This window comes from Nothoprocta perdicaria, unplaced genomic scaffold, assembly GCF_003342845.1.
Source record: "Nothoprocta perdicaria isolate Ctin4 unplaced genomic scaffold, notPer1 scaffold_296, whole genome shotgun sequence".
NCBI lineage: Eukaryota > Metazoa > Chordata > Aves > Tinamiformes > Tinamidae > Nothoprocta > Nothoprocta perdicaria.
Genome location: NW_020455528.1, coordinates 339031 through 355327, shown reverse-complemented (window position 1 = coordinate 355327; position 16297 = coordinate 339031). Strand labels below are relative to the sequence as shown.

Sequence of the window (16297 nt, the reverse complement as noted above, 5' to 3'; positions counted from 1 at the left end):
TCTGGATCTGGGACTTGGTGGTTAATGCCATGTAATATATACAAGAGTTGAAAGTGGACTTTTGCAGCTGGGCTGTTTTTGTTTTGTTTTCTGATTTTTGCTGCTCTGACTATATGATCTGCCTCTCAATATGTAACAAATCACAGTGTTCTTCCCAAAGTCAGCCTATGATATCTGCCACCTCATATCAGTGATTTACTCAGCTATTTATTTGACACTGCAGAACCACTCTGAAGAGTGAATAGCTCAGACAGATGCATTATTAATCATTAAAGTTCAAAAGCTTTCAGAATATTAAGTCAGAAAACGACAAGAAGAATGAACATATAAGGACATGGTGGACATGGGGGTAGATAGTTAGAGGGCTGGAAATAAAGCAGGACAAATTGTATGCTATCATGTCTGATTACTGCCCTGAGGATCTTTGAAATGCATAGGCACAGGGATAATGCCAGAGTGGATTAGCTAAGTCTGATTGCATTTACTTTCTACTGCGATTTTTTTGTTAGAGAGTTATTTATGTTGTTTTGACCAGCATTTGAATTGAATGAGTGGAAGTAATTTAACTTCTGTTCTCTTCCATAAAATTTTGCCTTCTTTTGTCTTATAGTGCGATCATGGAACACAAAGAGCTATTGAAAGTTCCCTGGGATTGGCAAATAGGTAAGAAAATACTTCACCTCACTAAAAATGGTTGCTGAAGAACACATGGGACCAGTCAGTATTTATGAAGGCAGGCATGAAGCTGCACAGGGGACAATATTTGTGACCTTTTCACTCACTACTGCCAAAGGTTGACCCACGTGCCTCATAACCTTGCTCAAATGATCTGTCCTCCCTTTGTCCTATTATGCCTTCTTTGAACCATTAGGCTGGACACTGGAAAAGTGAACAAATGTAACAGGGTAATCATTCAGACGGCAGTGAAGGGAAAAAAAAACAGTAGGGTTCCAGCTTTAAGATTCAGGGCAACACTGAGACAAATAAATGAGGTAGTCATTAAAAGCTTGCTTTTTCAATGAGTGCAAAAGAAAGAAAATGGAACATAAAAAGATAAACAGGAAAAATCTGCTATGGATTTTATAGCCCCAAACCTCTTTTCCAGTGGATGCATATCTTTAGGCAAATGGTTTATTGTTTTCCAAGTAGTTTTGACAGCATACAGCCAAGGTACATGGTGGATTTTAGGTGGCATCATGCACAATCAAGTTTTTATGATGTTTCAGTATTCAGTGAATTGCCTTTCCCCATTTCTGTTTGGAAACTTGGTTTGTGATTTAAAACTCCCTTCTATTCTTCTATTTTTTTTTTTAAAGCAAACCAGCCTTTTAGGAAAGGTGAATCTCTGTAAGTCTTCTTTCAGTATCTGTAACAATAGAAGAAATCAAAGAATGCTAAAAGTACTTGGCTGATACGATTAGCAAAGTGGTTCCAGCTTTGCTAATTCATCAACAATAGATTGTAACCTAGTCTCAGAATGTGCATCAAAAGGCAGCTCAGAAGTGTGCAAAGACAAAGAGTAAATGGCAATCTTTGAAAACAGAAAATACAAGTTACGGGAAACACTGTTGTTTCACTAGGGTTTTCTTCACCATTTCTTCTAATAATCTTATACCTTAGTAAAAACAGTGTGTCTGTTACAAAACATTGCAATAGAAGTCTTGGAATTTTAATGATTGAGCTGTAAAATGCATGGCAAATCAATTTAAATTATCTATTGAGAAACAGCCCCACTGCTTAATGGAAGTGCGTCCTGGACTTCTTTAATCTGAGATCATTACTCTAACTTCAACAGTGACTGTTTATACTTCATGATAAGGAGCATGGAGACATAATTAATCTGGTACTCGTGGAACTAGCAGTGGTCATAGTGAATTAATCTACCAGTCATATAGATGCCATATATACTTCCATAGGAGTTCTGTCATAACTCAGTATTAGTTAAATGTGCCATTAAAATAAAGTCATACTTCATGATCTGTGAAGCCATTAAAATGTCATCCAAAGTTAGTTGCTAATTATGAAGGATCCCTTCTCTTCATGGGGGGAAAGTCATCTTGGCAAGAGCATTATAGATTTGCACTTCTTTTGTTAGAGCAGACTGGAAATGTGGCTGAGGTGAGGGAGGATAAAACATTATGATAATTATGTCTTGTTTTGTGTTCTTCCCTGGCTTCCACTGTACTTTGTCTCTTTTCCATAGCATTGGCAGTGTTGTAAATTGTTATGTAGTGATTGATCAATCTGTATTAGGGTGTACACAGCCTTACCTGTCCAAAATGCTTATCCACTGTGGCTGGCTTAAACCTGCAGTCCAGGAGAGTTAAATTCTCTGCCTTCTCAATGATCACAATAAAGTTAGAGCAGGCAACCTAATAAATAATCAAAGGGTGGCCTCTGGCCAGCTGCCATAACTGTGTTATTAAGAATCTGTGAACTACCCTTCAATCAATGTAAAATGCAAGTGATTTTCGAGTATGAAGATCTAAAGCTGCCCTGGTAGGTGTCATGTTTAAAATAGGTTGTGGTTCTTCTGGTTTTAAGTCTGTAAATTTGCCTGATATATAGCATCATCTTCACAGTTAGTATTAATCAGTGTAGCTCTGTTTAAATCCTTGATGTTAGGAGTATTAATGCTTACAGACAATCTGACATAGTCTGGTCTGATATAGTTTCATATGAGGCCATGATAAATTTGTAGAGTGAGACATAATAACAAATAAAGAAATAAACCAGTTTTGTTTAAGGGAAAAGACAGTTTGGTCTTCAGGGAAGTGTCCTTTGTTACGAAAGGTTTTATTATTTCTCAGTAGTCTTTATTCTGCAAAACCATTTTAAATAAATCAAAACTGATCCCAGTAGATGCTAGTGGAAAAAAAAATGGAGTAAAAATGTCAAGGATAAAACAAGTAACATTCAGCCTGCATGCTCAGAGAGCTAAACCAATATTTCCAAGCTATGTTATGTTACTCTAAGTGGTACTTAAGCTACTGCTGCATAGTCCAAGGGGGCTACTCATCTGTGCCAAGATGCGCAGTCTTGAGAGAAAAGGAACCAAGGGAACAGGCCTTGTTCACTCTGTGGAAGAGGAGGCTTCGAGAGTACACTCGGGTGCTACCCATAGACAGATGATCAAGAGGACAGAGTTAGGTCTTTCAAACTGGTGCATAGCAGGAGGATATGAGTCAACAAGTAGAAGCTGAAATGACAGATTCAGGCTGGGTATGAAGAAAGGCAGTGAGGCAGTGAAGTAGGTTGCCCAGAAGTCTCCCCCGCAGTCTCCATCCTTGGGGACTTTCAAGGCCTGACTGGACAAAGTCTTTGAGCAACCAAGTATGACCACACACCCGATCCTGCTGTGAGCCGGAGGGTGGTCCCAGGATCTCCTGAGCTCCCTTCAAGACTTATCCTATGATCCTAAGCACCCAACCCCAGACACTTATCAGCTTCACACCCCCATTGCCAGCTGCTGGCTTTACTCATGAGGGTGAGCACTGACAGACAGCGTTGGATTCTTTTCACCAACTTTAGATATCTGGAAGTTGGAATCTAGTCTAGCAGAACAGACTGCTTTTATCATCAGCAAAGACATGATGCACAAATCATACTATCCTAAGCTGGTGTCTGAAAGAGTTGGACAACCTGCTCCCTAAAATTTCCTGCATCTCTTCATTATATGGGTGTTACATGCATTTTTAAGATTTTAAATTAAATGACCCCTTTAAGAGGTTAAAGAGCCATTAAATGGCTCTTTGCATTCATCTCTGATAGGACAGCTATAGATTAAGCATTTTTCATCTGGAACTGCAATATTATTTTGAAAAGTAGCCTGTGAAATACATATAGCAGCCTGCCTAAGAATACGAGTACCAAAACACCATTAAATGATAAATGAATCAATTGAGAGCATAATCTAGCAAAGGCAGTTAATTTTGTCCATTAGTTTCTTTTAAAGGGTTTTTAAATAAGCGGATCCACAAGCAGGTATGGAATAATCAGGACTTTTATTTTTTTATTTTCTGCTAATTCTGTTTAGAACTCTGGAAATCAGATATTCTGTGACTTTTACTTGATAACAACAAGCTCCGAAGAGCTTGCATGAGTCTATATTTAGGCTCCTGCAAAGATCAGCTGGGAATTCTGCAGCACACAGTAGCATAAGAATTGTCATTTGCATAACAGCAGATGAGTGAAGTGTGTGCTATTTTTTAACTTCTTATTGATTAATTTCCTTGGGATTTATCAAGTAATAATTGAAGCAGGGAAATCTTTCCTGGTAAGTTATTTAGTTTTTTAAATGCAATTAGTTTTTTACTGTAAAGTGTTTTTATTATATTAATGTCTAACAATCCAATTGTGTGAGGCAATGTGTAAACATGTGGGAGGAAGAAATAATCTCAGCTCTGGAAAGCTTGCAGTATAAATAAATAAATAAAGCTTGCAGACAAAAAGTGATAGAAGAACAGAGGGGCAAAATTGTGATTTATCAAGTGGCAAAATACAACTAGGACATTGATCACTTTAGTGCTGTTTTTGCACATTCATCCACTGGTTCATAGCTCCTCTGCAGATACTTTTGCATTCATTTTGTGGGCACATTCCCACAAAATGTAGCATCGTCCCCGCAACTCAGCTGAAGTCAGTGGATGGTGGGGACATTCAACTCTTTAGATTTCACAGCCCAGAATGTCTCATTTTATTGAAATTAATATTGGATATGAAAAATTCAATAGTAATATAAGAAACCATTCTAAAAACAGCACTGCTATCATGGCAAGGAGGGCAAGCCTGAAGACCTTGTGTCCACTGCAAGTTTTCACTTGTTTTCATGTATATTTAGAATGCTGTGCTCAGTCTACATACCAACATGTACAGCTTAATAGTTTAGTGTTTTTTGGGAAAGTATTCTTCATTCTTTTCTAGGAATATGGGAAATCACTTTGTTTCTTGTTTCTCTTCCCAAGGCTTGTTGTATGTTGGCTTTAGTGCCTGTATGTTTGGGCTCTACAGCTTCATGCCAGTGGTCATAAAGAAAACCAGTGCCACTGCTGTCAACCTCTCCCTGCTCACAGCTGATCTGTACAGCCTCTTCTGTGGATTATTCCTCTTCCACTACAAGGTATGTTGAAATAAGGGATGTATTTGAGTAATAGCTGTATACTTGTTACCAATTATCAGTGCAGAACAATGAAGCAAATCAAGATTCTAATGTGCAGATTTTTATATTCCATATTTCTTATACCAAAGCCAATTTTATTCTATGATTTCCAATTTCTAATTCAGTTGTGTTGTTATGGGTTTTAAGATTTGGTTACCTGTACAGCAGCAACTGAATCACTAATTTCATTTTACTCATCAGAAGTAACTTGCAACTGCTGTGACGAGATCCAGTATAATAGCTGAAAGGAAGGTATCCTATAAAGCATTAAAAAATTCCATATCTTTTTTTTTTTTTTAACATAGTGACAAGGTTGTGTCATTTCATGCTGATTATGAAATCATGACTTATAACTGTCCATGAACTTCACCTTTTTTCCCAGCTAATGTAATACACAATTAATTTTCCCCATTGCTTTCTTTCTTTTTTTTTCTCGTATGACTTTAAGGATTTTGAAGACACAAAACAAAAGCAGATATAGAAATTAAAATGAAAAACACTCTGTAGTGGCTACCAACTGTTTCACAGGTCTGTCTTTGCTATGATTTGATTCTCAATTCTTTGCACAGCAAACCTAAAATCCCAAGTTTGAATTAAGTATTAGTTGAAAATTGTTATCCCTGTTAATAATTTAGTCTAGGTGTGTTGGTCCAGTTTGTCCTACAAAAATGTCCACACAGTGGTGCAAAATGAAACTTTGCTAGAGGGAGACATTCAGAAGGCTGCAGGATTTGGACAGTTTTGCTCAAGCTTGACAACAAAAGAAAAAGGTGATGTTGCATAACTTAACTTTAAACTTCAGCACTTAAAATGCAGAAGATGCAGGAAAGTTTTCATCTTTTCCCTATGTGTGTAACTGCAGAAGGCAAGTTCTGCATGTTAGTAGAAGAGTGCTTTTTCAGCTTTCTTGATGCTCTTGATGTGCATGCAAGCTACCACAGTAGCACCTTGATCTCCCTTTACGACTCCTACTGAAAAAATCCTGTTACAGAAGGCTCAGACCTGGAAGATTTTCTGGTGGAAAACAAAGTGTCATCACCTACACAGACTAAATTTACTTCTGGATAATTTTGAACTGCTAGCTGTTGTGCCATGAGTATCCTTTAGCCTAAAATATCCCCATGTCTCCTTAGTATTTGCTGCATTGATACATCAGTAGAAAATAACTTCTCTAAGCTCTTAGGCTGCTGGTCAGAACCAGCCACATTCTCATTTTTAGCTCCTAAGACAAGCCATCCTGTCTCCTTGATCACCTACTCCTCTCTGCACCTCATCCAGTTTGAATTTATCTTTCCTGAGATAGTCCCTCCAAGTTAAGAAGGAGGGCAGCCCCTCCAGCACCTGTGCAATGCTCTTAAGGTATCTGCCTGTTTCTCCCGAGAACATTGCCCCAAAAGACCACATTTACTTTTAAGATCTCTGCTTTTACTTTGGGTAGTGTGCTCAGTCCTGTAAGACCCTTGTGTGTCACACTGCTGTTCATGTCAGCCAAAATGCTGGTAAACAGAAGAGCTTTGTCAGGGTTTTGTGCAAGGACTTTGGCCTGAAATGCAGCATCAATCTCTGGAGCTTTCAGTGCCTCCTTTCTTGCCCTTTAAGCTTACAGGGATGAGGAATTAAAAAAAAAGGGAGCTCTGTTTAGAGGATGTCCAGACTAAAAAGTCCACCTAATTATCTGTGTAGTTCTTTAGTTATCAAGTTTTTATCCTTAGTTCCTTTAGTCAGATCACCTTCTCTTCTTCCTTGTTTACTATCAGGTATCATTTTATATGAGGAAGTAGAACTGTGAAGTGTGCAACTTTCTCAACAGTGAAGTCTAATATGTTGGCCTTAAACCATCTCTATTAATTCCTCTCCTAAGACTGTGTACTCTGCTTGTTCTCCAGATTCAAAAAAACAGTTTCATTCCCAGACCAGCTGTACCTCTCCTTTAGATACAGTAAGTTCCTTCTGCTTATTGCTGCACTGACCGAGGGATGAAGTCCCACTTCACTAGGAAGCAAATGGTTTTATACTAAATTAGAATCAACCGAGTAGTTTAGTGCCCCTTCTAGAATATAGTTTTATGAGGCTTTCAAGAAACAGTTATGATTTTTTCCCCTATGCTGTTGCTTTTATCACCAGACGGGTTTATTGAACCCATAACAGTAAATCTATGAAAATCCACGGAAAATGTAGGAAATGAGTTTAAATTGGCTTTAGAGCGTCTGAAATCTAACTGTGGAGAAGATTACACTTGAAGTGTTTTGATTAGTTAGCATTTCATCTTTTTATAATGCAGAATTGCAACGTTTTGGCATACAGGATGGCAAGTTTATAAACACCTGCATTTATATTCTTTATCCTATACGTCAATATCTTTGTAGTGTGCTGAAGAGTTCCCAGGCATTGGCCTATGGAAGACAGGAATAGAGAATGGTACCTTGACACAGCTCTGGTGATGGGCTGATAATTCAAAATATTAGTTATTTAGTGTATTAAAATGCAATGATTTATGACTTTCAACTTGAGATAGACACTGACTGTAGGTCTAGATTGTGATGCACCGTTTTTAAATTGTTTGCATCCCCCATATAAAAGCTCTTGGAATGCTTTTAGTGCTTTTTTAATAAATGCAAGCCAAGTATTCCAATAGACAGGAAAAGACATCTGACCTCTTTGTGGCTGAATATTGGCTATGAAGTAACTTTTCTGCATATAGCTCTGTATCTTCATCTTCAATCCTCTTTTTCTTAATTCTAATCGTATTTATTTATTTTATATGTTCCAGATGTTCAAAACTTTCCTGACTATATGTTACTGTTTCATCTTCTTCTTGAACTTTTGTTCAAGTTATATCCTGCCTTGAAAAATGAAGGGCTTCAGAGACCTAAATCATAAAAAAAAAAAAAAAAAAAAAAAAAAAAAAATTTTTTTTTAAATTTTTTTTAAATTTTTTACATCATAAAAAAAAAAAAGGGTAAAAAAGACCTAAATCATAAAAAAAAAAAAAAAAAAAAAAAAAAAAGTTGTGTCTTTTATCTTTAATATCACACTTTACATCTTCATTTTGTGCCTATCAAGTTGATCTCTATGTTTGGGCTTTGCCTCATCTGTTGATTTCTGTGAACAACAGCAGTCACAGGAGTATTCAGGCTATGAGGACCATGAACATAAAATCTAGCCCCATTACATACAGCCTGGAGGTCCACACTGCCCTCCTGGTATGAGGAAACATCTTGCAATCTGTGCAGGAGATCCAAAGGGCTGTTTTGTTAGCTGGCTTTCAACTGTGTTTTCTCTGTCCCTGATGGTAAACAGATGTGGAGCCTTTGAAATGGGAAGATGCAGTATAAATGTGAGGAATATAGTGTACAGGGATGTCTAGGTATAGTATAGAGGAAATTAAAGATTCTGAGGTGATGACATTCCCTTTCTTAAAAAATCACCCTTGCCATATGAGATTCTGCAATAGCCATCGTTATAATGGATATACTAACACCACTAGTGCTAGGAAATTTAGGGCTGATTCTCTGGTTGTAAGGGATTGGAATAAATATGAACAACAGTTATTTTTTGGCTTGGAAAATATTTTGATGTTTTAGTCTCAGCCTTAGGTTTATTTTAATGTGAGATTTTAAATTTCATGCTTTTCATTTGCAAGCCGTATGTTGTACTTTAGACATTTTAAGCAAATTGCATTCTCACTAAATAATCTAAGCAGTTTATTTTATGTTTCCACCTGCTAGAGCATGCACACTGATTGGGTTCTGCACCAGCAGATCCAGTCACACTATATTACATCATTACCAAGAAAGCTTAAGCACAGTCAATTATATTCTATCTTGGCAAATTCATTCATTATTTTATCCAAGATTTAGCTATGAAAATTCTGAGTTTCTGGAAATAGTAACAATTTCCAAATGACGAAAATGCATATGTTACATAATAAATCAAGGGAGTCGGGTATCTTGATTTAGAATCATGGAGAGTAATGATGACAAAGCACTTCGCTGCACAAATAAGTAAGTTATTTAAAACCTTTCCAGCACTAGAGACCTAGAATGATGCTACCTGACACCTCACTTACTGATGGTTCTGAAGATGACATTTTAATGTTAATTATAACAGCAGAGTCTCCATGCTGTAAAGGAGCAGATGATAATCTTCCTGTTACATCAAGAAACATGCTATCAAGAACAGTGTTTTTTAATATAATGGAGAAGAGGAGATTGTTGGCTGCTATGTTTCAATTTCATTTTTGCTGGCACAGATCCTAAGCAATGCCCATGAATTATGCATTTATATAGATCTCACTGAGATGACTGTCTTGCCCTTACTACAAATTCAGGAGAAGAGTTAGAAGAATCCATTAAAAGAGCGTTCTTTACCAATCTGATCCAAGATCACCAAAGCTAGTACAAGGTTTTCTGCTGACCTCAATGGACTTTAGTTCATGCCTTAGATGAGGAAGGTTCAAGGGAGAGGAGTTTGTCTGTTAGCTTATTTTTCACTTGTAGTCATTCATAAACATCTAATTTCTCTAAAATATCTCACCGTGGCTAAGAAAATACTTCAAATCTGGTGCTTTTTACCTTTATACTCAAAGATAAGTATGCATTGAAGTCAAGGTCAGCAATAGTCTTTTTTTTTTCTTGACAACACTTGTTAGTGGATTGACACCTAAACTTGGACGTTGGTGGTGTGTGTGCTGTAGGCATTATCATTATTTCAAGCAGAGCAAGCTGTACAGCCTAAACAATTAGGTTTTAAAGAATTACTTCCTCAATCATATGTGTCAGGATATGTCCCCTAAGAAATCAGATATGCAAAGAGCCTGACCCGTAAACTCTATTTGCACGGAATTTAGTCTCATAGAGCGTTTTTCCTAGTGAAGTTTGCTGAATGTTTGAGAATAATGATGATAAATCACCTTGCTAGCTATTTTCTGTACCCCTGATATGTGCAGAAACCTAAAAGCACATCTCCCTTTCTTTTCCCAGAATGTGAAATTTCTCTTAGTTAGACTCCCTCTGAATAACTCAGTTGTGAAGTTATATTGAGTGAATGCCTTTTACTCAAGTGGCATTTTTAAAGCCTCTTTTTCAACAGTGTTTTAATTTAATTATTTTTAATTTCAAAGTGCAAATTATAATCAATTAGAAACTAATTCTTCAAGGAAAAGTCAGCTGTCCGTATTTGAAGAGCTCACTTGAAGTGAGAGTTAGGTGGGTCTATGCTTACAGTTGAATATTTCTTCGTGTGATTAAAAAAAAAGGATCATATCAGCTTACCATTTGTGTGCAGGGTTGGATGTACATTAAAAGGATGAGGTACATTAAAAAAAAATCAGAAGAAAAATTACTTTAAGGAATGCAAACTAGAAATGAAATGCTTAAAATTATTGCATTATCTGTGCAGTAGATGGTTAACAACAGTCCTGATATGGCAGCTTTCTGAAAATACTGCCTTATCAAAAGGATTTGTTGCCTTGCAATCAATTCTTTAGTCACAGAACTTAGTCATAGAATTCTTTAGGTGCCATTTCATAGCCATCAAAAATCTGTGCATAAGAAGTGTCAGTTGTGTTGCAGAAGGTGAGGTGGAGGCTTCAATTTCAAGAACACTTTTTTCAGATGAGCTAGCACTCATCAGCAATTTCAAGTGCTCTAAGTGGTTTCAGTTTGAGATCTTTGGTCTCCTGTTTTAAAAGACGCTCACAACAGAGCTGGTTAGGAATTTGCCAGCAAAATATACTTTTGTTGGAAATGCTTTCCTATGAAAATAGAAATATGAAATGAAAACATGTTGGTTTGGGTATTCTCCCAGAGAAATATGGGCATATCTGCAGCTTATCTAGGTTGCAGTGGAGCAGGATTTCCAAAGTTTCTGGAGTTTCTACAGCAAAGTCATGAGGCAGACTGCTCCAAAAGGCCAGGTATGCTGGGACTGGGAGATCCCAGATATGAGAAATGTGAGTTCCTCAGCTCATCAGTTCTGGGAGCTAGAGGAGGAACCTTGGTTTTGCATCAAGAGTCCCAGAACCCCAGGTTCTGCATCAAGAAGGAGCTTTTAAGATTTCCAGGCTTTCTGCTGTAAAGATGGTCCTGGCGGTTGCAGTCAGCAGTTACCAGAGTTTCCAACCAGCATACTTTGTTTCAGAAAACCAGCTTTTGGTGCTTGAGAAGAGAGAAGCAAATACAGCTTTTCAGTCCTTGAAAATGCTCCAGGTTATACTTCTCAAGTTAGGATGATTTAAAAAAAAAAAAACAGAACAAAAGCCAGAAATAGTACATAATTACAGCAAGGGAACAGCAAGTAGTTCGTCTACCTACCCATGCATGGGTTTATGTCCTGTTGACTGTATAATTTAGATGTCTTAATATTCTTTGTGCATACCTGATTAACAAGGTTTACTGACAACAGCACTGTTCTGCACTTCACTACTGCACACCTGGTTGTCAACTCATGGAATAGTTTTCGCTTTTTTGTACTGATGATTAGATGACATAATAGGTCTTTTCTTTCCCTATTTTCTCTATTTTCTTTTTCCGCTTTCTATTCGGTGTTCCAGCTTATAACATCTAAATGAAATCACATGCTTCTTCATAACATAGTTATTAAAATGTTAAAAAGATTTGTGTGTAGTTTCAAATGAGCGTTTCAATTTGATACATTTGTGCTCTTTTAAAATACTTTTATTGTAAGTAAAAATAATTTTTCCTTTATATAAAGGCTGTTTGAGACCAGTTGAAATTCATGTGTTCACTAAATGGAACTAATTTCAGACTGAAGTAGTGAACAGTTTATACTGAGAATCCAACTGGTCGTGGAGAAAAAACACTACTGTGTGACCAACTGAATTCTGCCTTTGGTCAGACTGGATAGCAAATTGCCTAATGGATATTGACTACTCAAAAGAATACGTGAAATGAGAAGAGTTTGAATGTTAACTGTAGTAAGCAAATGTATAAAATCGGCCTGTTCCAGACAATGCCCAGAGAAAGAAAAGAGCCGGTATACCTGTCTGGGCAAACTTCATAAATTGATGGTCAGACCTACTTGCAATGAACCATTTAAGTGCTCATAACTATAGTGTACTGGAAAAGGTTTTTACTTATTCCATAGCGTGAAATTCCCGATTTTCACATGAAACTATGAACTGAGGTTTTATGTCCTAACATAGGACCTATTGGTTTCCTCTGATTTTTTAAATAAAATGAAGAGAAGCCAAGGAAATTTTAAGTTTCCAATATATCCATTTCTTTACATAGAATATGCTGTATGTAAGGTTAGTATGGTTTTGGTTTTTTTAGAATACTCTTTCTTATGCATCCTAATCAAGAAATCTAAGAATTGTCTTTGGAGAAGTAGCTAAGCATGGATAAGTAAACAGAATACGCTTGTTCTACTTGAAGAAGTTAATTCACATCAGTATCATGGGGCTTGAATTTAAACACCATGCAGAATATAGAGTCCACCAAGTCATCATTGATGATCTGGCTGGGGTAGGATAGAAAGAGGTTAGAAACTGTTATCAACCACATGTACATTCTCTGACCTTTTCTTTTTGATATTGCCTTTTACTCTATTTAGAAAAAGAAAATACATGTAGAAAAACACAAGAAAGACCTACTATTTAAAGCACTGGATCTTACTAGCAACATACTGTTCTAAATGATAGCTCAGTGAATATGAAAACAAAGACCAAGAGGTTTTGTGAAGAAGACAAGTTCATAATTAGTTGTGAAAAGAATGCAATAAATGAGAACCTCAGCATTTTCTAAGGCAAGCATACTTGTAAAGACAAGGGAGTACAACAAATGAGTTGAGTTACATACCTCAGCAAGAATTTAGAAGCCAGAGGAGAGCCAAAAAAACTCCTGAATCAGCAAACTAGAAGCTGCAGCCAAGAGCTTAAATGTGGTTCAGTTATTGAAAATGTACAAAGATTTTCAAATCATTGTACGATGATTCTTCAAATCAAATGTTATTTCTCCCGTAGTTAAAATACAGAAATAAAGTCTAAAAATCCCCCAAAGACAGATATAGAATAATTTCTAGAAAGCAAATACTAGTGGTTAAAGGCAATAGCTGTATTATAAATTTGGAATTTTTCTGTGGAATTGAATAATTGTTTTCAACAGTTGTTTTCAATGGTATCTAGGAAAGAAGGTAGAAACACTTAGGAAGAGAAACTTCATGATTCTGAGTCAATAAAAAACAAAATATGGAACCTTTGGTTTAACCCTGAAACTTTATGATTATTTTCTTTCACTTTTAGTAAGGATGGAAAATAAAGAATAAGGACAATGCACAGTGACCTATAGAAATGGAAATTATATACCAATAAAAATCAAAATGTAAGAATGTGAATATTTTCAAGTTTGACAGTATACAGAGTCCCAAAATATACAATTCGATCACCTGTATATGGAGTAGGTACAAGGGAGAAATAATTAAAGATGTGGAGGTAAATGGGAAATCAGATAAAATGCAACCTGGTTCACCAAAGATAAATCATGCCAGTCTAATCTGATGTCTGTCTGATAAACTAACAGATTTTGCTAGACAAGAGAGAAGCAGCAGATCTAATCTGTAAAACCTTTGTATGATGTGATGTAGCAAATTGCCAATTACTCCAAAGAACAAGATTAACACTATAAAGATTGTAAGATAGGTAAGAATCTGGATAATGAGGATGAAGGAGAGAGCAATGTGCTGAGAGCAAAACAGCTTGCTGGGAGGAACTTGCTGGGAGGAACCAGTGAAGTTCCTGAAGAACTGGTCTGAAGAGCAGGGCTGTGGCCTGACTGGAGTAATAACTTGGGAAAGAAAGGTAAGAGGGATCTGGAGACATGCATTTGAGAGGCATCTTCAGTAGGAAGAGGGATTGAAATGTCAGGCATCAAGAACTGGATGACATTGAGAAGTGTGATGAAGTGTAAAGCGCAAGCTTGTGTCGGCAACAACAGATGGGAGGAACACAAGCTCTGGTGTGACTTTCCAAACAGATCAGCCTAACTGTGTCTAGTAATGATAGAGACGAGCTAATGCCATAGGGTAATGCAGCTTATTGTTTAAGGAGAGCAGTTTGCTAGGTGCAGCTGCTGAGATTTTAGGTTCTCAAAGCTTTTTTTCTTACCTTCCCCAAACTTCTACAGAGTAAGCGTGCAACCTCTAGCAATGTGCTGAATGGGCTTGTCCTAAAACAAGTTTGTCATACACAGCATAGCTTTGCTTTCTGAGAGACTGGGAAGGAATATGATACCTAAACATATAGAAATTAATCTATACACAGGGAGGAACGGAGAGTTATTTGAAGAACAATACTAACCTAGGAGCCTACTGGTAGAAATGATGAGGTAGAAATTTGGAATTTGGTTCTGGAACAGACTTTAGTAGACTGGGACATCACAGCGGGGCACAATGTATTTCCAGGTTGAATGTATGATCTGGCTGTGTGCAGCATTGGGGAATTAGCCTTGAAACCTTAGGACGTGCTTTCCATTGCATTTCCCTCAGATGCCTGTGTAGTGAGTTGACTCAGTTAGGAGCTTTCAGAGTTCCTGATGTTCCACCTCTCATTGTCTACAGCAAAGACTCTAGACCGTGTTGAATCCTAATGAGAAAGAGAAGTATCATCCTCTCTTCAGACAGCTTACATAGTCTTTAATGTTAATGGTAATGAATTGCAGCTGCATTTTCCTTATGTTCAGTATAGGAAAGCTTTCTGTTTGCATGGCTGACATGAAGAATACTGTTCCAAGAGAGCATTGTTTCATGAATATATTGTTAGTTTCAGTGGGAAAAAAAAAGGATAAATGAAGAATCTGAGATGAGTCAATAATTGCAACCTTGGTTTTGAAGACAATTAGCCTCAAATACAGTAATATGAAATCAGGTACAGCAGATGACTGCTGCTTTATTAAATCTTTACACATGAAAAGAGAAAGACACATAGCAGCAGGCAGCTGAGAAAACAAAAACTGCAAACAATATTAAAAGATAAAAGTAGGGAGTGGGAGTTGTTTTTATTCTTTAAAGCATCTCTGTTTGGCTCCTCTTTTCAGTATTAAGCTTATTTAGAATGGTAACTGCTCTATCACTGTTTTTCTTCATGTGTGGATTAAATTTGATGTGCTAAGTGAGTAACCCCATCCCTCCCATGTGGACCTGCTTATTCTCGTAGGAGTGTTTTGTGGTGGTATTTTTTTTCCCTAGCTTATCTTGAAGTGCTTTTGTGAAGTCACTTCACAAGTGACATCAAGATGAAGTCACTTTACACCAGAGTAAAGGTGCTTGTAAGAAATTATAGCAATTTAATATAACTGGTTTTAACAACTTATAAAAAAAAACTTCCATATGTACATAAGATAGGATTTAAAAAGCTTGCAGGACTCATTCTACCTTACACTTTTTAATTAGACAGACTGCCAGTACTGCAGGGTTACTGAACACAAGCACATTTTTTTCTCCAAATTTAATGTGGTGGAACAGGCAAAAGAGAAAAAAATGGGAGAGAAAGCTATAGTCTCTTCTCTCCCAGTATCCAAGGAAGGAAGAGAAGCCATTTCATGCAAACATATTGCCTGAATAGGCATATATTTATAAAGAGCAGTCTATTATGAAAGTTTTCTAATAATACCACTTTAGGAAGCATGAAATCATGCAGTTCTGTGCAAAGACAATACTTGCTTGCAGCTACCTCCATTAAACTTGGAGATTGTCTCCACATGCCAACTGTTTGCCCATGAACCTGTTGTACTATAAACAAATAAATTTGAGAAATGCTATAAAGTTTCTCAAATTTTAACAGAATTGTGCTGATAAATTTCTGATGATTCCCTCTTCCTTTTTCTCCCTGATAGGTAACTTTAGCATTCTCAGCACTTGCAGAGAACTGTTCTTCATTTATACAAAAACTGTGCCTCTAAATTTTCTCAAGAGAATCCTTGTAGTTCTTCCTTGTTGTGTGGTGTTACAGAAGAGAAAGGTAGCACTCAGGTCATAGAATCATAGAATCATAGAATGCCGAAGGTTGGAAGGGACCTCAGAGATCATCGAGTCCAACCCCCCTGCTCACGCAGGGTCACCTAGAGCACGTGGCACAGGGCTGCATCCAAGCGGGTTTTAAAGATCTCCAAAGAAGGAGACTCC

The 16297-nt window shown here is 37.0% G+C and overlaps 1 protein-coding gene across 1 annotated transcript in view; it reads left to right on the top strand.

Annotated features, from left to right (window-relative positions):
• The window catches only part of SLC35F1 (solute carrier family 35 member F1), a 227099-nt gene that overhangs the window by 195858 nt on the left and 14944 nt on the right, over positions 1-16297 (top strand). Inside the window, exons 6-7 of the mRNA XM_026041850.1 lie at positions 611-663; positions 4965-5119. Coding sequence (XP_025897635.1) covers positions 611-663; positions 4965-5119 — 208 coding nt within the window. The remainder of the gene's footprint in view (positions 1-610; positions 664-4964; positions 5120-16297) is intronic.